Raw genomic sequence first — 22556 nt, 5'->3', positions numbered from 1 at the left:
TATTGAAACTAGGTCAACCCAAGCAATACTTCCCCCATTTCCCCTCCCCATATTCCAGCAGTCCTTTTCAACATCTCTTCTCTCTGCAGCTCTAGTTGTCTTCTTTCTCTCCTCCCAATAGTTAGCTTGTATGCCTGAAGGTGGGTTGGGCACCCTTTCTCGCTTCCCTTCCCTCAAATCTGCTGTGCAGCCCTTTGTCCTCTCTCACTTTATTAATGTTATTTGCAAAATGATCCATTTACACCCCAAATTCACATGCCGAGCCATTACAAAAGTTCTTGTCTAAACTTGCACTTTTAGGTCGAGCCTACACTGCTCTGCGAGACTTATTGTGCAGGAGTAAGGAATAGAAGCCCTGCCCACTCTCCCCCCCCCCCCCCCATATTTGCCATTGGCTTGTGTCATTGTCCGTCCTAATTGCTGGTCTCTGTTTCGTTAATAAGCTTGTTAGTTTCTCTTAGTACCACCTCCTCTTCATTTGTCACCTGCCCCTTTACTTCGGTTGTTACACGGTACGTGCTATTTGCCTTCTCCCCCCTGCCCGCCCTCACTCCTGTTGTCCGTGTCTTCTCCCCCACCCGCCCTCCCTCCCGTTGTCCGTGTCTCCTCCCCCACCCGCCCTCCCTCCCGTTGTCCGTGATGCCTACTATTTGCAATACAATAGGTATTGCATTGCAAATGCTAGTTATATATCCCGTCTCTCCTTTTCTTCTTCTCTGCTCCAATCCATTAAACTTCCTATCTGCATTGCAGTAGACATAGAAAAAATACTTCTGCTGGCTCTTTTTAAACTTATTGAAAATTATTTAAGAAATGCTACATGTTTTTATGTTGACTAGAAACCTAAATGACTCACCACGTCTACTTGTTTAGGAAATGTTAGAGCTTTTGAATGTGTCTTTTTACATCCCACGACCAGATTTTTTTTACTGGGATGTTTGCCTTTTTCAAGAAATCATTCTGCTTGGCACTTCTTTTTTCTTGGCCACATCCTTTTTATTTTATACTTCTTTTTTCTTGGCCACATCCATTTTATTTTAAATGGTGTTTCGTGTCTCGTCATCATTTCGGTTCTCTTCCCTCTCACCATCCGCCTCCTCACTGTGACAGTTTCCAAGTGGTAGTGCTGAACGGGTCACCTTGGCATCCGTAGTGCATGGGAGTTTGACCGAGCTGGGAAAAAAAAGTTCTTCACAGTTTTTGCGGAGGAAATTTCACTACAACTGAAAGGCATCATTTTTGCTAGCCTAGGGGAAGGTTTCTCGGAAATGCGGAAAACAGACAGCCCTTTGTTGGCAGCGCCTGTGAGGGGAGCGAGGCTGTGTTTTTTCACGTCGTCGTGTTGTCTGAGCTAGCCTCGGAGTGCAGCCCTCGAAGGCAGGCCTTCTCCTCCGCCTCGCCGGCATGTGTTTTGTATCAGACCGGGGTTGCGTGACTTCTAAAGTTGGCCAGTTCACGTGAATTCAAGCGCAGACTGCCGGAAAAACGATCCACAGATGTGCCCAGACGCTCCTGGCACTGAAGCAATGGAAGTCACTGCAACCACGCTGGCAGCCTGGCACCACCGCGCGAGCTCGTTCCGTCAAAATGTACACCTGTAGGATTCGGCATCTGCAGCTAACACATTTTTTATGGACCGGAAGTTATTCTCTGTATCGTGTATGATGTATCTGAGCGATCACTTACTTTATTTATTCAATTTTTTATTTTCATTAACAACACCGGATTCTTACCTCGTCTTTCAAAATAGTTTATTATGTCTCGGTTAGATCTACTTTATTCTTTTAAACCTTTTCCTTAATTCTCACTCGCTCTTTCTTTATTGGGTATTTCCCTTTTGGGGCATTTATTTTTTATTTTTTCTTCGTTTTGTTTCGATACGTTGACTTGTATTCGGTTTGGGTAAGTATGTGCTTGTGTATTTTTGTCCCACTTTCCCTTGAATGATACTGTATGAAACTGTTTTCATTCTTCTGTTCTGTTAAAACACTCCGAGCACTTCATTTATTGACAATTCCCTTCACAGGCGCCTCTCGGGATTACACGAATTCATCTTCCGGTTTCATGGCTCTGAGAGGTTCCTCTCGGTTTAGCATTAGAATCAAAAGACAATCTGCTTTATGTTGGTGAAGGAGGTATACTGCCTGCCCCTGACCTAGGAGAAAAGTTTCAGCTGGACGAGCTGAATGAGGCCTGAACATGGATTTTGCCTTCTCAATTTGTAGTTTGAGGCGTTTTTCACTTAGTGATTAATTAATTCTGACCTTGGGCAGAACTAAAGGACAGAAGCCCAGGTACACTTACCCACAGCAGCCTCCCAAGAGCCTTTAACTGTAAATTCTCATGGCTGGATCTTCCTACAACCTACTTAGTTCTTTCTGGAGTTTAGATGCATACACCTACCCTTGAGTTAAAGGCGGGTATTGTGTGCATGAGTTTAGATGTATACATGTACCCTTGAGTTGGAGGTGGGTAATGTGTGACTGAGTTTAGATGCATACATGTACCCTTGAGTTGGAGGTGGGTATTATGTGTGCATGCAGCTCGCTTCAGGGGTGATCGGTTTTAACCAGGATCGCGTGTTAAAGTCATGTTTTTTTTTAAATAGCTCTCTGTGACCAGAGACCTCCTGATTGAACATGAAGCCAGAATGGTTGATTGGCAGGTTTTGAAAAGCGTGCAATGCCTGGTGGTTGATGTAAGCACAAAAAGAGAACAATACATATATGGTGGTATTGTGCAAATCTTGAGATTTTTGATCTCCTAAATAGAGTGCCAAGTCTGGAGAAAATTGATGATAGGGCCCCTTCGAGCACAATTTTTTTCTCTGCTGTGGAGCTGTTTTTTGATTGCTAAATTTTCCAACTCTGCCATAACTTTCAAATCTGCTGTTGAGATCCAAACATCATCAAGTGCATTGAAGAGAAGCAACCGGACTTTGCTGTTGTGCCCAGAATCTGAATTTTGCTTACCCTTTGGGTGTAATTTATTCATAATAATGAGGGCTCGAAAGTTTACATTAAAATGAACCAAGGAGTGGCACGAAAAATATGGAGTGGTGCTGGACACCTGCATCCCATTTGTTGCAGCTCTTTAACTATGTCTGGGTTGACAACCTCTTCTTTGTTCCCTCACTTTTATGTCCCTATTGTCCATGCTGTATGACATTTTTCCTCAACCATTAATGCTAAGCGGACAGGTGAGACATTCTAGAGTCCAGGACCGGATTGGTGATTAAGATACTTTAATCCACCTACCCAGGCCACCGCAAAACCCCCATTTCTATGGATTGGGATCGAATGTTAGAGACACTTAAAGCCCTTGATTCACTCACCCCTGTGACGCCAACTGTGCCCACATCACCCGCAACCCCCTCTTCCCCTATGGCTGATTCGCTTGGAACTGAGTAACAATCTGTTATAATTTATTTTTGATGCCCAGGGATGTATGTTATTGCTTACTCCACCTGCTGCAGTCTGCTTCCTTTGTTTACAATTGAGACGGTGTACACAACCTTTTTCCTAAACCCTACTGTATTGTGTGGGCCAATGGACCAAGGAAGGGAGGGGACGCTTTTTGAGTGGGGTTTTTCCTCTTTTTAATTCGTTTTGCTTTTTGTTAAGTTTTTTTAGAATATGTGGTTCAATTAAAGAGAAAACCTGAGTTTCACTCATTGCTCCGATGGCTCTGTGGGCACAGTGCCAGATATACCCCTATGTACTACTGCATTGGGACGTTGCTATGTCATGTGCTAAATATCGTACTGAATATGTGTATGCATCTGTCAACTGAAAGTCAATAAAAAACTGTGTAAAAAAAAAAGAGACTTTAATCCACCTACACATCACTTTCATCCAATGACAGCCCAGATGGTGTGGGTTCTCATATGAAGCCAATCCTACCTGAGCGATCATTGTTTAACATTTTTATTTTCCTAATTTTTCTAATCTTTTTTATTATTACTTTTCCTTTTCCACAAATGTCTACAGCAATTCACATTTTACCTCTGACACGGTTTCCTTATGAACTAATTCGTTGACTGACTCTTACTGGTAAACCCCTATGTCCCAAGGCAGGCCTTAGTTGGCATGTTGCGTGGTTTTCAAAATTAAACCATACAGCCATACTACTCCGAAGAGGTAAAATGCTTGGTGACTCCAAGTTCCATCTACATTTCTCCGCCCATCAGGCTGTCTACGCATTTTCTTTATTTTAGTACGTTTCAGACATATTGATGTTTTTGTTTGTTTGAAAATTTCAGCTACGTCATAAAACATGTAATAAACAAACTTTTTAAAAAATGTTACATGTCTGAATATTGTTGCCGAATGGGAACTGCAAGAATGTTCAGCAAGGCAACCAATACAAATGTGGCTGTGGAACAAAAACATAACAAAACAAGCCAGCATAACAGTTTAAACCACTCCAGCATTAACAGGAACAGCGCTGCTACATACTGAGTGGTGTCTAACCTCATAGTGTGAAGGCCAGGCACTTGGTATCCATGTTTGTGACTCCAAGGTCATGAATGCACAGATTTCTAGTGGTTTGCCTGTTTACACTCTCGGTTACTGTTAAAAGGATGCATTGTTCTTCACATCTCCAGACTGCTGCCAAAAGGCTGTCAGCCAACAGCACAGGCAAGAACAACGAGGGATTACACAATAGCTCTCCAGCTAGCCTTCGCCAGAGAAGCACACATGTAATTTGTAATATATAGAAATATGAAGCATCATACACAAACACAGGTCAAAAAGTTTAATCTCCTCATTTCCAGAAATCACTGTTCACGCTATCCTATGCCGTAGGGTTACTTCCAGAGATTAGCATTAACCCTTACATTTACACGTCACAAATTAATCCAGATCTGGACGCAAGGTGACTGGTGGAACCGCAGTTGTTCGTCCGGTGCTAGCCTAAAGTACTGGAATCCAGCCCGGGCTTCTTCAACATCACACATAATCTCGGGCATTGGTTTCAGCTGGACACCTGGTGCCTCACGAGGCGCTGCAGCCAGGGCAGTCATATCTCCCCTTGCCTTGGCCAATGTACATACTGATACATCTAGCTTCAGGCATGGATTAACCTGCACGGAAAAACAAAACTAGATATTGGGGAGTCATTGGGTCAGCTCCAGTCTCGGCTGGGCTTCTTGAACATCACGCAGAACCTCAAGGATTGGTCCTACATGTGAGACTGTGCAGTAAGGGTGCTCCTGACTCTCCTTGGCCAATGTCTACATCTTAATACGTCAACACCTTGACACTGAATCACCTACATGGATGCAGGGACCTGAATGCGGGGAGTCATTGGATCAGCGCCTCCTCCTCATGTTTAACAAGCTGGTTGTGGTCAGTAGAATGAGATATTAGTAAGGCTTCCAAATTCACCAAATGTCATCAATTGGTTGATGGCTTCCACTAACAGATCTAATACATTCTAATCCAACATCAGAACTATTCCTTCGTTCCCTTTGAAAACACTTGCCTATTAGAATAGTCAGAGGAACATGTTTCACTGGGAAAACAACTGAATGCTGGCATCAGGTATGTATACAAACATTGCATCTCCCACTTCCTGATATTTATTTTAACGCTTTTTTCCCCACAATCGCACTTTTGAGCAGCATCCATGTATAAGGCTCCGAGCACTCATAGAAGCATCACACAACATACCAACAACTTCCCGTCTACCACATGCTCTCCATACCCTGTAAACGTTCTCAGACTTACACTCAATTATTACAAGACTGTACTACTGGTAGAAGTCTGCAAAGCAAATGACAAAAAACAGTAACAATTGTGAAGCCAATTGTATTTGACCAACAAGGCGCTACAAGCAAAGGCCTCACTTTAAGCCCAAGCTTAAAAAAAAAAGAATCATATAAACAGTGAAAAAAACAGCGAGTCACCAGCATTCGTAATTTAGGTATCTGACAAAAATACGGCTTCTTTATGTGCTGTTCCATGAAATCTCCTCTTGTCTCACATTTCTTGCTCTCCCTCATGGGTTCTAGTTGGGTTGGGTTCCCTTCTAACCCCTATAGCCCCGGATATAACCTCCAAGCCCCTCATATTCTTTCCCATTTTTGGAGGAATTCCCTACCCTGATACATCACCTTTTCAGCCAGCATACACCAGTCCATGTCGCCTTTCCATTCAGCTAGGCCTGGCACTTCCCCGGCGCCCCATTTCCAGGCCATTTTGCATTTCACCACAAGCAGGCCCAACGCACCCCATAGTTTGGAGTATTTTGGAGCATCATCCTCTAACCAAATATTCAGTACAAACTGCTTAGTGGTTCTTGTTAATGGCACTGTCACTGATTTCACGCATTGTACAATCTCCCTCCAGTGACCCTGTATCTTTGGACAGGCCCAGACTATATGAATGAAGGAGCCTTCTTGATTGCAACCCCTTACACACTTCGGTGAGTTGATCCTCCCGATTTTATTTAGGAGAATTATGGAATAGTATGATGTGAGCAATACGCACAGCTGAATAGGTATAAATCCAGTTCTTTAACCAATTTCTTGCGGGCCTCGTAGTGCTTCTTTCCTTGTGTTCTAGCTGCTCTACGTCTTTTTTGCAATCTGGCTTAAGATTCAGGAAGACATTTGGGGAGCTATTGATTATCTTTTTATAGATCAAAGACACTAATCCCTTGGTAAGTGGATCTGTCAACGGGCTGTCTTCCTGGAGAGTTGGTTATTTCAGCATTGTGCCTCGTCTAAGAAGGGAGTAATGTGTGCTTGATTTTAAGGTATCTATATTTTTGAGTGTCCGCTACTTGGTATTATCATTGTCTCTCAGGGTCTCATGTCTCCCTCCCCCCCAGAGGTCGTCTAGTTTGGAGAAACCGATTATGTCCCATTTTGTGAGTCATTCCAGGTTTCCCACCTCCAGCAACATGTCAATGTCCCATAGTGGTGTTTGGTCCGTCAGATTATCTTTCCAGACTGTTACAGCCATATCCGTATTGTTATATTCCATATAGGTACCCTATATAGGTGGAGGTAACATTGCAACCTTTCGCCTATATTCTTCCCTACATTACATACATAATGGTTCTTAGGGACTGACCTTTTACCTAGATACAACACCGCATTCAGAACACAGGTTTTCCCTAGTTTCAATCTTATAAATTATGCATGAGGTTTCTTGGAAGCACAGCAGGACTACCATCTCCTGTATAATATCTCTGTATAAAGTTTAGGCCCGACGTCATCCTTCAGGCCGACACAGTAATACAGCAAGGTAGGACCCCTGGGGAGACCTATGGGTATATATACATCACATCTTACTTAGAAGGACAGAGGAGACCAAGACTTCCCGGCTGACACACTGACCAGAGACACTGAGGTTCCTGCATGCAGACGCTCCAGCTCGCAGTGGTCTGACATCCCACACAGGGTGTCCAACTCGAGACCAGGACGGGGTCCCATATTCTCTTATTCTTAGGTAATGGGGTTGACCAGATCCTAGAGGGATTCTTGGCATAACACCTACACAGATGTTAGGTACCTCTAGTTAGGGAGGCATCGTAGGAGTACACACTTTATATCATGTATTTTATATGCTTGTGTATATTCAGGATTACTGCAAAATGGTAGAACTGTACCATCCTTTTACTTTCATAGTACTTCTAATCATATATCTCTGCTACTGTTTAATGGTGCAGCAGCACATCTATTCTACACTAGAATACCAACTGTTCAATAAATTCTTATTGACAAATGCCCAGTATGTTTATTCTGTGTATTCTCTTGAGACCAACTTAGTGAGCACAAGTGACTGAGCGAAAGGTAGTATATTGTTTCCACGATTCTGAAAGATCAGGGTTGTCATGTTCTGAGGTTGCCAAAAACTATTCTCTCCCCGATAAGTGGAGATTCTAGTGGCACTGTGAGCTAACTGATACACAGGCTAACCTATCTGGTGGGGGTGCACGGAGTTAGTTTCTCACCAATCCCACAGTTTATATTATCTAAACGCGCAGATCCTGTATAGGGTATATATGAACCACACTACAGTATGGGTCGGCGGTTTGCCATTAGGTTGGGTCTTATACAATAAAGCAGGGTTGCCCTTAGGTCACATTGCGTATTGGTCTACTCTGATCCCCGGTTTCTATTGAGCTGCGAACACCCAATAATTTACTATACCTGGCGGCCCTGTAGATTGCTTTGACGTTTGGTAGGGCTACACTTCCATCATATACCCCCCTCATAAGCTTCTATAATGCAATGCGAGAGGGCCTCCATCCCACAGCAACAGTTGCGTTTCCTTAGGTTTTAAAAAAAATGGATTGGGGACCCAAAAGGGGGTATTTTGTAAGGGGTAAAGGAATCTAGGTGAGACCATCATCTTGAGCAGGGCCTCTTTGCCCAGCAGTGACAGTGGTAAGCTCTGCTTTGGTGGCTATGGGTATCCCACAGTTTAGTGGGAGTTGTGGTGGCCCTCCCATGAGTGAGTATATTTGGGATTCGCTCCAGTTTATCTTGTACCCAGAAAACTGACCAAAGGTCTTAAATATTTGAAGTATTCTGGAAACTTTCTGATTTGAGTCTGTCACATAAAGTAGGACATAGTCTGCATATAATGATATTCTTTCTTCCCAATCGTCCGTCCAGTACAGGCTTCGGATTAGTGGGTTGTGTCGCATTCAGTTGGCTAGCGGTTCTAGTGCTAGGGGAAACATTATGGGGGAAAGCAGGCAAACCGGTCTAGTCCCCTTCTCGAGCATAATTGCAAGAAATGTTGCACTGTTAACCTTTACTACAGCAATTGGCTGATGCTATAGGAGTCTTACCCTTTGCATATAGCAAGATCCAAAGCCCACTTTATCTAAGCCTCCAAACAAGCTACAGCGATTCACGCATGTTGAATGCCATCAGGAAGATTCTGTAAGGATATGATTACTACCTTCAGTCTCAACAGGATACAAAATAATTTTAAAAAATCAGAGATAGAACAGATATGTATGAATATGCCGGATCCACTTCTTTAAAGAGCGATAGTCCCATACTCTACGTCGTTCTGTTCAAGACTAGGCACAGTATAAGCGTTCAAACTACAGCCATCTTTCCAAATTACTTCAATTTTACTTCCTGAAACTTATACACCAGTTTTGTTCACTTTACAATAGTTCATATTAGTCAGCTCGGCAAATGCAGCTAACAAGCAGAGAACCCATTCCGTGCATGGAGCACAAACTACTGTGGAAGCGATAACGTAGTTCCAAGTTCTCCAACATTTCTCTCTACAAAATATTTAAAGGTCCAGTCAAGGGTTTACACTGGAGAGCCATCAAAGAATGAAGGGGTCTTCATATTCCTTCTTCAGTGGAAACAAGGGTATTTCCTGAAGCTCTATTGAATCATATCAAGCTATCAAACACCAGTACATCTCTGCGACTAAGTAGATTAAATGAAACATCTAAGATTCTGTAAGAGTCCACCACAATCAACTCAACTAGCCATCAAGCCACCATTAATATTGCTTCCTTTTCAGTGCAAAAACTATCACGCAGGTCTATTAGGGGCTCATCATTAATCTGTTTCCCCGACAGTAGTAAGTAGAAGAGTTCAGCTACTTCTCCAGATCCAGTGGTGTCCAATCCAAAATGTTCAGACCATCTGCATACAAGAACCCGTTGATGACTGAGGAGAGAACAAGCGGGCATCTAACACTTTTTGAAGACTTGCTGTGAACAAGCTGAAAAGTCAGTACGCCGGGTACACACGTCCTTCAATACACTCTCGAGCCATGTTTGATATGAACTGAACATTTCTACAATTCTGTGCTTGAGTCCCATTCACAGTGTGCAAACCTCATGTGATACCCAACCGGTCAGGAGACCGGCCCTTCCCTGAAGGCTTTTTAGAGTGCCGGCCTACTGAAACTAACCAAGGCGCCTTAGAAGTTTATGACACAAGAGCATAATCACTCTTACGCTGCACTCAAGCATGTCTAAACTAAGCGCCAGAGGGCAGAACACTGATCTATTGTGGTAAGCTTCCGGTCTGCTCCAATGGGACTGCCTGCTGCCCTTCAATCCAGACCTCTTTATGGTGCAGCCCTCACCAATGAAGATATTAATCTGTGCTTGGATGGGTCGCCATTTTACATAACAGACCATGTCTACAAGCCTCTCAGAGACGGGATAATAGATCCGTTTTCAAAGTCCTACCCAGGAGCCATGTGCTCTTAACCCACAAATGTATCCTCACAGCACGTCGCAATAGGGGTACCACCCCATTAAAAGATTTTTATTTTCGATGGGCTTTAAAAGCCACCAGTTTCAAGAAATCTAGTATCACAGAAATGCCAAACAGGCAAAATTCAGGCAAACATCTTTGAACAGTATCTAAACCTGGCAAAGTCGAAAGTGTTTTCGTAAGAAGGGAATGCTGTGGAGGTTGGTGTGACGATTGTCACCAGGGCATAGTGTTCTGTTGGGGGAGTAGAATATGGGGTACAGATCCTAAAAGGGTGTTGTGCAAGGCCTAAGGCAACTCACCAGGCAGGGTTACATTATACATCTATCGAAGCTCTGTGAACAGTTCATCCTTATACGCAACAGTGGGCTTAACAAGGCTGAAGACTGGAAGGGAGGCAGGAGTAATGTTCTTTTTGAGCCATCCTTCGACTAATGAAGAAAGTATTCCAGAACAAGAATACATGGATCAACCAATCCAATCTTCAAGACACTGTAGATACCACACGCCTGGCAGTTTCAGAGAATTGAGCGAGCAGAATTTGGAAAGTGCATTCAAAGATTTACTTTCATTTTCTCCTAGTATAATTCTGTGATCAGGGAGGGAAGTACATACCCAGCATCCAACCATGGATATACAATAGTTTAAACTATTACGCATTTTGCAATGGTTCTGAAGTTAAATTATAGGCTTAATAGATTGAAATAGCATTTAGATTTTTTACAAAGTGCCTGTGAGGTAGGTCAACCAACATAGCAGATTCATGTCCTGGGGCAGCATTCAATATCGCAGTTTACAAATTCTGCTTTTGCCTCTCTGAGCCAGCCAATAAAGTTTTATGGGAGGGATGTTCCTATCAAAAAGAGACTATCTTGTCATTTCATACCTCTCGCGAAAACAGACAGACCAAAAGGGATAACGTGAATGGTCAAATCTCTAAACTATCAACCTACAGCAGTGCAGTGGTCTAGTAGCTTCAACAACAAAAGCCATCTCTACATTTAACCAAGCCAGTAATGCTAAATGTATTTGAAAACAGACACTAAGTGCCACCTATCTGGAAAAGAATGACATTACAACATGAATCCGTATGGCTTACCAAGATTAGGCTGCGACATAGCCAGCGATCTCTGTGACATAGTCGTCGAAGGGGCAGGAGGGTGGTGGGTCATGAGGGTCATGGGCTGCTGGGTCATCGTCTTCCGTGGGTCCTGCCATGTTGTGATCTTTTCAATATGGCTGCAAAAAGAAGAGGATAGGTCACTTCATGGCACGCACCAATTGCAAGACTACATTACGGTCGAAATCACCAAGAAATGTGTTTAGCGATCGGACATACCCTTTGGGTGACAGCTTGCGCTATACAAGTGTACAATACATACATACATACATACATACAAACATACATACATACACATAAAGAGGAGCACAGTACAGCCTGCAATGCGCCCACAAAGGGAAGTCCTGAAGTTCCATATTTTACAGAAAAAGATACATCTAATTAAAAAAAGAAGATTTTGTTTTTTTACAATTTACACAAAAACAAAGTAAATATGAAATTATTTTTAAAGCTCTTCCTTTGTCTCAGCATAACTGTCAGTCTGGCTTAGCGTGAATGTTCACCACACTGGTAAGACAGCTATGTAGGTTAAAGCAACTGTATCAGAGGTCAGATCACAAGCTTGCATCCGATTGCCCAGACCAAGCCTTGCATCCTTACAAGGAAACGGAGTACCAGAGAGCTGTGTAAGAGTAACAAGCTATTAACATTGCTATGAATCTGCACAATTGTGGTGAAAAGGGCTAAGGAAAAAAAATTGTAGTACTATTAATAAGAAGCACCGGTGGTGTTGACATCTTTCTGTTTATTGGTCCCTAATGCACTGAACAGCTGCTAAAGAACATTGCAATGCACTTAAATGATAGCTGGGGCAAACACATTGTTTAATATATCTTATAGGCCTGGGTGGAAATCGCAGAGTTTAACTCCACGAAATTCCATGGAGTTAAAAAGAAACGGCACGAGCTTCCACAGAATTCCACGAATGGACGGAAGAAGGCACGTCACGCTGCATGTGCTGTAAGTTAGCGACGGGAGCTGGTTCGTCGCTGAAAATTCAGCGTGAACAACACCAAGTGGCGCGCCTGAAGGCGCAGCTTCTACAGTTGCGACCTCCAGCGACTGCCCACGTACGAGAAATCTCACCCGGTGCTCCCTTAGCAACCGAAAAGCACACTAGGGGATACCAAACCTCACTTACCAACTTACAGTGGACTAGCCAAGCGCGGGAAAAAACTCTGCCACGAGGCGGTTGGCAGAATTCGGCCAGAACTCCGCGTTCCTACCGTAACATGGAGTGGCAAAAACTCTGCCAACGGTGAGTGGAATATATCGCCCAACTCAAATATATCCCCATTGGCACATATAAGAATGCCAGTCGCACAAAACCAAGGGTATTTCTTTGTTTACAGATTTGCTTTTGAGTATTGCAAGAATGGACTGAACAAAAAGTTCAGGAGGAAAAGCGTAAATAAGCTATCAAAGTTTCAGCAAAGATACTATTATAACAAACAGAGAAGCTCCTATGCCCAAACAGACAAGGTCTGAAACTCAAGCCTGTGCAAATAAGAAGTGGTGACAAATTATTGACTTTGATCCTAACACACAGATATGCTGGTGTACACGTCCACAACTCCTCTCGCGCACACACTGAAACACTGCATACACATGCACTGTGATGTACACTGCACCGTCTTTGAACCTCACGTACCTCAACCAGCACCTTCTGCATAGGACATACTCCCTACAAAGCCCCTCCAAAAGGGCCACCCTAGAACCGATGAAAAAGAGAGCATTTTGTGGTCTCGTTAGGGACATGAAGCGCTAACCACTTGCCCCAGGACAATATAATACGAAGGCGAAGACAGAAGCCCCACCAGGAAAGATTGGGCCAGAAAGCGGGTCGAGCAAGCCTCTCAGCAAATTGTTTATCTTTGGATCCTTGGTGTACGGAGGCAGAAGAGTGACTTTGAAGAGGATTGACACCCGAGAAGCAGAGGCTCTGTGGTGAGTGGAAACTGTGTGTTATACAGTCACTCATGGCATCCTAAGGAAGTGTCTAACTAACAGGGCCAACAGGACAGAGGAAATTGGGTAACTGATTGGGGCTAGAGACCAGAAGGGGGTAAAGAAAGGACCAGGAGAGAGGAAAGGTAGCAAAAAGAGACAAAAAAAGAGAACACTAAAGTAATAAAAAAAGATCAGGAAAAGCTATGAATGAAGGGCAACGGAATGGAAATGGCGGTGTAAGAGAACATATATGGGAAAGGAGAAAACGTGAGGGAACACAAAGTGGGTATGGAGAAAGAAACAGGAAACAGAGATAAGGTAGTGGGATGAGCACATATGAGAGGTGATGATGAAACGGGAGGGCATAAAAGCAAACAAGAGTAAATATGAGGGAACGGAAGAGAGTATAAGAGAGAGGTTGAAAGTTTAGTAGGTGACAGGAGAGAGAAGTGAACGGAAGTGAGGGGTGATAGTAACAAGGCAGAGAGGGAGAAGAATAGGGAGAAGAGGTAGAGGAAATAGCAGATGGAACAATAGAAGTGGCGGGAAAACCGGAAGATCAGAACAATGGAACTGAGAGGAAAGAGGGTATGGGAACAAGGAATCAGAAGACGGAAGCAGAAAACAGGGAAAGGCGGAGAGGAAATAGAAGAGAGTCTTCATGGAAGGGTTGAGAACGGATAGAGAATAGCGGAGAGGGAAGGCGATGAGAGGTAAAAGCAGAACACAAGAAGAAAGAGAGGAACAGTGCAAGAGGGAAGGAGAGAAAGGGAGCGGGATGCAAGAACATGAGGGCGGAAATAAAAGTCCCATTCACAAATTAAGCCAGAATAATTAAAAGGGTGACCAAGGTTACATCTGCTTTTAGGAAATAGATCTCTTCATATGAATAGGCAAACAGTTCAGTCGAGGGAGGAAGAAGAAGTATGGTTCCAAACTGGGCATTAGCCATAGCCACAAACAGACGAAGCAATGTGCACCCGGAACACCACATGCAATTCGGCAAGAAATGCAGTCAGTACAGACACAGGAAAGAGAATGGTACTCGAAAACGGACAGAGTAAGGATAGATGAAAACCCAAGAAAAGAATAGAAAACTGCTGAAAGAGGGTCTGCCGTAGCGCCTAACCACATCTGTTATTTTAAGAACTTAAAGACACAAGGTTGTCCAAACCCCACTGGACCGACAAACGCTGAATTCAATAAAGCTACATAAGTATCATGGACCAATGGTGGAAAACTGCCACAGTGACGAAGGAGCACATGGAACAAATTCATTCATTATGTACCTACTAAAGGTGGATTTCACTCACACAAGATCAATCACTGCTCCTAGCTATTCATAAAATTTTACAGAAATGAGAATACCCAACGCTCATACTGGACACAAACCAATGCCCAGGTTCACCCAAGGACAGACGCACAGACAGACTTTCTTCTTCTTCCGGCACAGTCACTCAGTGCGTGGTGCGACCTCAGAACCATTGGTTCCAGCATGGAGACCCTATCTATGAATTCAGGTGTGTACCTGCACACCTGTGTGATGTAGGGGAGACTCCCGCCTCCTGGGGCTCCATCTCACGCCAAAGCTTGCGTGTATCCCTCAGGTTACACGCCAACGTAAAATTGAAGGTTCACCTGTACAAATTCTATAGGAGGATCTCATCCTTCACTGAATAAAGGGCCCTCTCTGGAAGCTGCTGCTTTCAATATGGGCCTGGTAATTAAAGTATGAATTATTGTTGCATACAAGTGCTGAAGTGCGTTATTTACATTAGTGAACCAAAACGGTTATATTCTTAAACTACAGAAAATGTAAAATACCTTTTCAGGATCCGAGCAGAGATTCCTTGCAATAGACAGAAATCTGCTACTAGGTGCAGCTTAAACTATGCCAAAGTTATTGTTTTTTTTCTAGGGATGATTTTCCTTTCCTTTAAAGGAAACACTTTCTGGTGCGCTCTGACCACAAGCGAGGTATTTCTACACTTGATCAAACCTGTTGCTCTATGAGGACACCCTGCTCGTCCAACGTTTGAGCATACACCATATCCAGGAAACCACTTCTGAAAAATGTACAGCTTCAACGCCACTTCCTTCTGACTACACCGCACACTCTTCTCCCAACCCCAACCCCAGCCCCAACCCCGTTTATCAGAATAACGTGTAAAAGACAGTGCGTACAGGCGAACGCGGCGAAATGTGGCTCAGCGGTTGGGAAATTGATTAAAAGAATCAATGCATTCACTGTGTCTGTGCTAAGGGATACGAGAAAGCTGCATAGGTCGACTGTACTCTGGAATACGGAGTACAAGAACATAATGGCACATATTGGGAGGCAAACTATCGAAAGGTAAGTGCATACAGGGAGGTATATTGTATATTTTATTTGCTTGATATCATGCCAATTAGGCAATACAGATAGATTTAGATTTACTCTTTCTAACCTCACATCTATGTACCTTGAAGATATTGATCTAGATATGGAGTTAGCTATGGAAAATCTGCACATACTCTCCTTCGATATTTTGCCCCTTGTTGTTCGGTCCATGATACTAGGGTCCAGCGTTATTCTGTAGTCTATATTCAGGATCCACATCCTTAGGGCTAACACCCTTGTACGTGTATATGGAATGGAGAAGCTTTGCTAGCAAGCAACAGAGCTCCGTCACACAATAAGAGATTGTGTACAGTAATCGTGATCGAAAGTAAAAGGTAAAGTCCAGTGTGGGTGGGATAAAGAATGTGTTATTAGCTCTCCTTCGTGTTGCTCGGAGGGTGCAACCTGGAGATGGCTTTAACCCCTTCGCTGCTGATGACGAGCTGAGCTCGTCATCAGCCACAGTGGTCGTGTGCGGATGACGAGCTGAGCTCGTCATGTAACGCGGCTTTTAGAAAAAAGCCGCACAGCGGAAAAATAACCGCCACAGCGATGCGGTTAATGTTTTTAATTCCGGTCCTATGAAGTTATGGGCTCCTGGCTATTGCGTGGGTGTCACAGACACTCAATATTGCCAAATGTTTGGTGTGTGGTTCTTCAAACCGTAGCACGAGTTGCAGCCCCTGAACTGGAATGAGTTCATGGCAATATTGTAGAGTACACACAGGACAGGAATTAGATCCTGTGCTTTAACCTAACACTAGATTGGAGTGATCAGGCATTTTATGATATGTGCTGCTGCTAGCAGCTACTCTGCTCACCTCTCTGCGGACTACAGGTGGGCGGAAAGAAAGGACAAGAGAAGACTTGGGTGGTGAGGAGCACAAGGGGCACACAACATAAAACTGTTTGTTCATACGAATCAGCAGAAAGATGCTTCTCTCCTAGTGTTTTCCCAAATTACAGACAACTTGAGCTTCCCAATCCTTGTCCTGATGCCCTGGGTAAAAATTCTCAGTTCTCCGCACTTTACCATGCACAGTTCTCTATGCACTACTATGCTTCAGAATCATAAGTCCCTTTGGGAGCACCAAGGCACAGATGCTCCATCCACGACAGTGATTGTTGACCAACACTCTCTTGAGACGAGTAAACACTGGACCGGCACTGTTTCACTACATCCTAGGAGACAGATCATAAGTAACCGTTAAAGACACAGTCAATGTCCTCAAAAGCAGCCGAAGGGAGTGATTCTCCTGCACTAAGATGGTCTCCGAGCAGGTAGTCATGTAGGTAAGAACAGGCACACATCTGCTCAACACCGAGATCGGTCGCAAGCACTCATTTGGTGTCCAGGTAAAGAATATCTCTTCAGCGGCACCAGATGCCAGGCTTACTGCTTCTTGCAAACAATCACTGCTAGTTATAACTGACCATTGTTTAAAGAGTTGGGTCAGTCACCCTCGTAGGACAAAAGACATCCAGGCACCAGTGAGGCCACCACTCTGTAGAACAGTGAAAGGTTTCAAGCAGGATTCCTAGCTTGGAGAGTCACAGTAGCCACACTGGACTTCTAAGTGGTAAATAGAATTAGAAAGCGTAAGAAATTTCGGGGCAGATTTACAAGCCCATTGCACCCCTTTTGCGCTGCTGTTGCGTCACTTTTGTGACGCAGCGGCGCAAAAGATGCGCCACGGTGCGGGGTACTTATAACGTGAAGCATCTGGGAGATGCGTCACTTTGTAAAGCCCTGCGCCAGAAGGAGGCGTTCCTGCACTGGGGGGTCGTTCCGGCGTAGGAACGACTCTTAAAAGTGGCTGAGTGAAATCTTGCAGATTTCACTCAGTCACTTTTGGGCCCATGCTGCATCAAAACCCTGAGCCTGCTTGAAGCAGGCGTAAGGATTGACGCAGCATTGTAAGAATGGGGCCTCCCTGAGCATTGCTGGAGCTGCGTCGCAACTCAGCAATGCGCCACTTTTACGGCACAGATGCGTCACGCATCTGTGCTGTTTTTGCCCCATGGTGCGCCGTATTGTAAATGCGGCGCATCCATGGTGGCGGAGGCATGGCGCACAATAACTGGTGCATCCCTGCTGATATGCAGGGATGCGCCAGTTATTGTAAATCTGCCCCTTCGCCTGCCTAGTTTTACTTAAAAGTCAATCACGTGGGTGTAAAACTAAAAGACTTAATGAGGCGGTCTAAAATACACAAAAACCATCTGCAAGATTTGGATTTCGAAGCTATATAAATGAGCAGACAATAAATGCAATTATCGTACAATGCCTAATCCTTGGCAGATAAATGCAGGGCGGCTGCTGAATGGCTGCACCGCCCTGCCTGCACCTCCGCTGAGGAACACTGCCCTGCAAACCTTCACCCAAAAAAACTCACGTACAATAAATTATAAACCATGGAGCACATTGAATCCAGTCCAACTGCCGCATTTCTGTACAGTCCTGTGTGTTCAAATGCTACTAAAATGAAGTTTAATTTAGACCTATGGGAACAGATGATTAAAGCAGCCAACACAGGGATGCATTGAAGGCCGACGCAGGGGAGCGTCGTGAACAGGCCCGCTGTGTGCGCCAGAGACGGCCATTTTAGGGAAAGCACAGCCCGAATGTGAGCCGGCCTCTGTGCGACTACAGGATAAATCCAGCACATCTCTGCCCCTTGGCACCGAGAAAAGCACGGAAATTGTTTATCTGTCTCCTCAGACCATGCCAGAAAAAAACATGGCTAGTCCTGCAGAACAGAAAAGAATGCATTATGCATGAACCACTAGCAGTCAACATCACACCCCCAATCCGCCCCACAACCCCGTTATTTCGCCCTTAAAAGCATTGATAATAAACATAACATAATTTTATTGCACTGAATTGACAGCAACGAGTGAGACAAAGCTAAAACACAGCGCCAACTGTGCACTCCGTGGAGAATCGCACATACTCTTTATGTAGAACTAAACTGCCACTTTTAGCAGATGGCTACAAGATAAATTGTTATTAGCTCTTTAAAATAAACAGAGTAGGATTTGGCTCCGCCAAGAATGGGTATTGTTCTCATATTTCATGCTACTGGCTGTTCGGTTATCTTTCTGCCTTCTATGGAGTTCTTGCATTGCTGTGCATGAGGGACTGTTTTATATTTCAATAGTGCGCTAAATCATGTCGCATTAATTTATTTATCGCATAGATGTACTATATTACGAAAGCAATATTTTTTTGTTTTGTATTTTTACTGGCTCTACTTTTCTTTAAAAAACAATGGTTATGATCACCTTTTTTTCAGGACACTTTAAAGTACCATGTTGTTCATGAGGAATTCCCTTACAGCTTCTAGTACTTTTTTCATCAACAGCTAAATCCTCCATTGCCTCAAATTTTCCAAAATAGCATTTTTAGATCGAATCTAACCAGGCAGCACACAGCTGTCTGGCAAAAAAAAGATCTGTTGTGGGGTTGCCAAGAACATACAATGGATTTCAAGCCTGCCAATTGCTTACCATTGGCTGACTTAATTGACTTTCATTTCCTTGCTTCTTATTTGATAGTTTGCCTTATCTATTTTGTGTGTCCCTCCCATAGAGCACAACCTCTTTACCATCATCTTGAATTATCTGATATGTGTCCTTCCACTGTTCAATTTTAGGCAACTCATTTGTTTTCTTTTTGATTAAGCACGCCATGACATTGCATGTGTTTTCCAGCTCTTACTCTCATGTACTACTCCTCAAGTTTTTTCTTTCATGTACCACTCCCCATCCTGTGTTGTTATCTCCCTCACACGCTACTCTCTCACTCTGTGTTTCTGTCATTCTTGTGTGCCACTGTCTCTTGAATGTTCCTTTCCCTCCCCCGCGCTCCAGGTTCTTCCCACAAGCTCCTCAACATTTCTCTCTCCCACACCCTCATGTACTGCTTTTCCACTCCCCCCACCCGCCCCTCTTTGCTCCCCCCCATCTCCCTCAAAGAATATTTTTTGTCCTGGTGAATCCACTTGAGCGTCTCTGGTGTAAAGAGGTGTCAAAATGTGCTATTGGACTATTTATGCCTAGAATGAAATAAAATATGGAAGCAATATGGGTAGCTAGAGCCCCTCTGCAAAACTTGATTAACTTGAAAACACAAACACATCTTTCTTTTGAAGGCAGTTGCATATAGGAAATCTTTCGCATGTGTATGCTAATATAAAATATCCACCAAACAGATTTCATACATCTGCATTAAAATCTGATACACAAAATATGATGCTAAAAGATCACTAAGCTTTAACCACATACCCATACCCCACACTTAACTGGTGACCAGTAACAAATCCAATCGCATACCTGTCGCTTAGCTGGCACTCAAAAGCCAGATGTGTAACAGGGCAATCCCATTAAAGCAATGGAATAAAACTAATTTAGAGGTGAGGTACATTTGCAGAGAGGGTATTAATATATATATATATATATATATATATTTATATAGGCGTAAGTGAAGCCATGTTGCTATTTAGGAGGGTGAATATTGTTAGGAAGAGGCAGACACCTGCCCATGAGGGTGAGTTGACATATGCGATGGCTAGGTAACTATTCCACATATGCAATGGCTAGAAACTATTCCACGTTGTCATCCATCAACGACCTGCAAAGAAGATCCGCACGGACTACAAACGACTGCGTCCATTCTCTGTGCTGGATGTAGGTCTCATGCACAGTCCAGCCACATTAAAGGGGGAGGGAATATACAATCACAGCACAATGGTGCCATGACATCATCATCGATCCACTGCCTCCCAGTAGACCGCTCGTCAGTACGAGCTTTGCTGGCTGAATTCCCACAGTCTGCCCAAGGAGCCTGCAATCTCACCTGTGGCATGTCCAGACTTGCAAGAACAAAGCACATATCCTGCAAGCTGTTTAGAAAGGTTGAGAAACAGGACATGATCATACACGTTTTTATTCTGTTACTGAGGACAGGGTTTACGCTTGTGAGCACCTATGTTCTATGGATTAACTGATGCTGGTGTCCACCCACTGCAGCGCGGGCCTTTGTCTCTAAAGACCTGTAGATCCTGTTGTTTTCTCTAGAATAAACTCTAAGGGCCATATGTATCAAGCCTTTTTTGATTCGCAAAGGTTGAAATTCGCCGAATTTCGGCTTTTGCGAATCGCAAAAGGCTATTTTGCATGAATTGATATGTAAGAAACAATTGCATCTGAAGGAATCGCAAATACTTGCGATTCCTTAATTTGCCATAGCATTTAAGGAATCGCAATTTTGCGATTCCTTAAATGCTATGTATGAAGCAATTTACTGTTGCAAATTTAGCTTAAGAAATCGCAATTTACCACCAACTTCCAGTTGGTGGTAAATTACGATTTCTGTTCAAAATACACTAATTTGCATTTTTTAATGTGGCATGTGACGCACATACATGCCCATAGGGCATGTATGTGCACCATATGCACACACATGCTGATTTCAGGGGTGCAGCAGGGTGTCCTTGAGACACCCCTGCACCCTTGAAATCAATCTCATTTTGCGATTCGCAAATTGCGAATCGCAAAATTAAATGCATTTCACAATCATTCCTATGGGCCTCCTGGCCCATAGGAATGAATGGGAAATGTTTCCTTATTTGCGAATTCGCAACTTGCGAATTCGCATATAAAGTTTAAGGAATCCCAAAAAATTTTGATTTTTATCATACATACCGTTTTGCGATTTCTAAATAGCGATTCCTTAAAAATCGCTATTTGGAATTCGCAAAACGGAACTATGATACATATGGCCCCTAATATAGGCACCTCAATTGTCACCAGCCCAGATTACAGGCATCATATCGCAAGCTCACTTCACAGCACACCCACGAACTTATCATTCCCAAATTCGCTCTATGGGTTTCTTTACTGACCAGGCTCCTTGTGCAAGGAGCGCATTCTGAGCAAATGGTGGGTAACTTATGCAAAGCACCGGGGCTTTTTGATTTAAGTACAAAAGGAATGGCTTTGACATTGTTGTGACCCACTTTTTAAGCACTAATCAATCAAAAAGGAGGTTTTTAGGTGTTTAAATGGAGAAAAGCTGAATAATTACAAGCAATAGTTCAGCAAACGGTTTTGCTCCATCGTGTTATCACTGGATAACTAGCCAATGTAAGAGAGGTTGTGGCTCCCACCGGGCAAGATAGCTAGTTGCATTGAGACATTTATAGCCAGTTTATGTTTAGTTTTGGACAAAACTTTTTTCCACCTGCAAAATCTTGCGTTTTTCTGCAGGAGCAAAAGTTTGCTAAATGTCTTGCAGAAAACCTTTTCTTGTTTAACCAGTCTCGCTTAGTAGGTCATGTGACTTTTGAACATAAAGTGGGCCCTTACAGTCAATTTTCCTGAGGCATACGAGAAAGAACACTTTGGGAAATGTAACCCAATCGTTTTCATCAAATTTTGCAAAAATAAAAAAACGAGTGTATACACCCAAACTTTTAGTTCTTTGCAGGAGCTACCGTCAACTTCTCTCAGCACCTGCTGCCATAAACATACGTTCGTTCATCAACCATGACTGCTGCATGTATATTGGATGCTTATCAACTACCATGAACATGCAACAAAATCATACTTATATATCTGTGTTGTTTCGATCAGTAAATAAAAATGTTCAACAGAACAGGCACAATTTTATATAACTTGTTTTCTGTAGAATTTTTCATTCTCCAGTAGAAAAAGGCATTATTGAACATAATACTGCGCAGTAAGCGCAACAAGAACTTGCTTCTCCTGGTATCCTCAATCTACATTAAAACAAACATTTTGAAGAGTAGGTGTGACTAGAGTTCCGGGGTACTAAAAGCGTAAGACACAGCAAAATCATTATGAATCAGACACAGAGTATGGCC

The 22556-nt window shown here is 43.4% G+C and overlaps 1 protein-coding gene across 1 annotated transcript in view; it reads right to left on the bottom strand.

Moving 5' to 3' along the window:
• WWTR1 (WW domain containing transcription regulator 1) overlaps nt 1-22556 on the bottom strand; it is a 194027-nt gene that overhangs the window by 76063 nt on the left and 95408 nt on the right. The window contains exon 2 of the mRNA XM_086944088.1: nt 11319-11458. Coding sequence (XP_086800214.1) covers nt 11319-11458 — 140 coding nt within the window. The remainder of the gene's footprint in view (nt 1-11318; nt 11459-22556) is intronic.

The sequence above is a fragment of the Lissotriton vulgaris genome, chromosome 11 (assembly GCF_964263255.1).
Source record: "Lissotriton vulgaris chromosome 11, aLisVul1.2, whole genome shotgun sequence".
Taxonomy (NCBI): Eukaryota; Metazoa; Chordata; class Amphibia; order Caudata; family Salamandridae; genus Lissotriton; species Lissotriton vulgaris.
The sequence above is the reverse complement of the archived record's forward strand: the minus strand, read 5'-3'. Positions and strand labels throughout refer to the sequence as shown.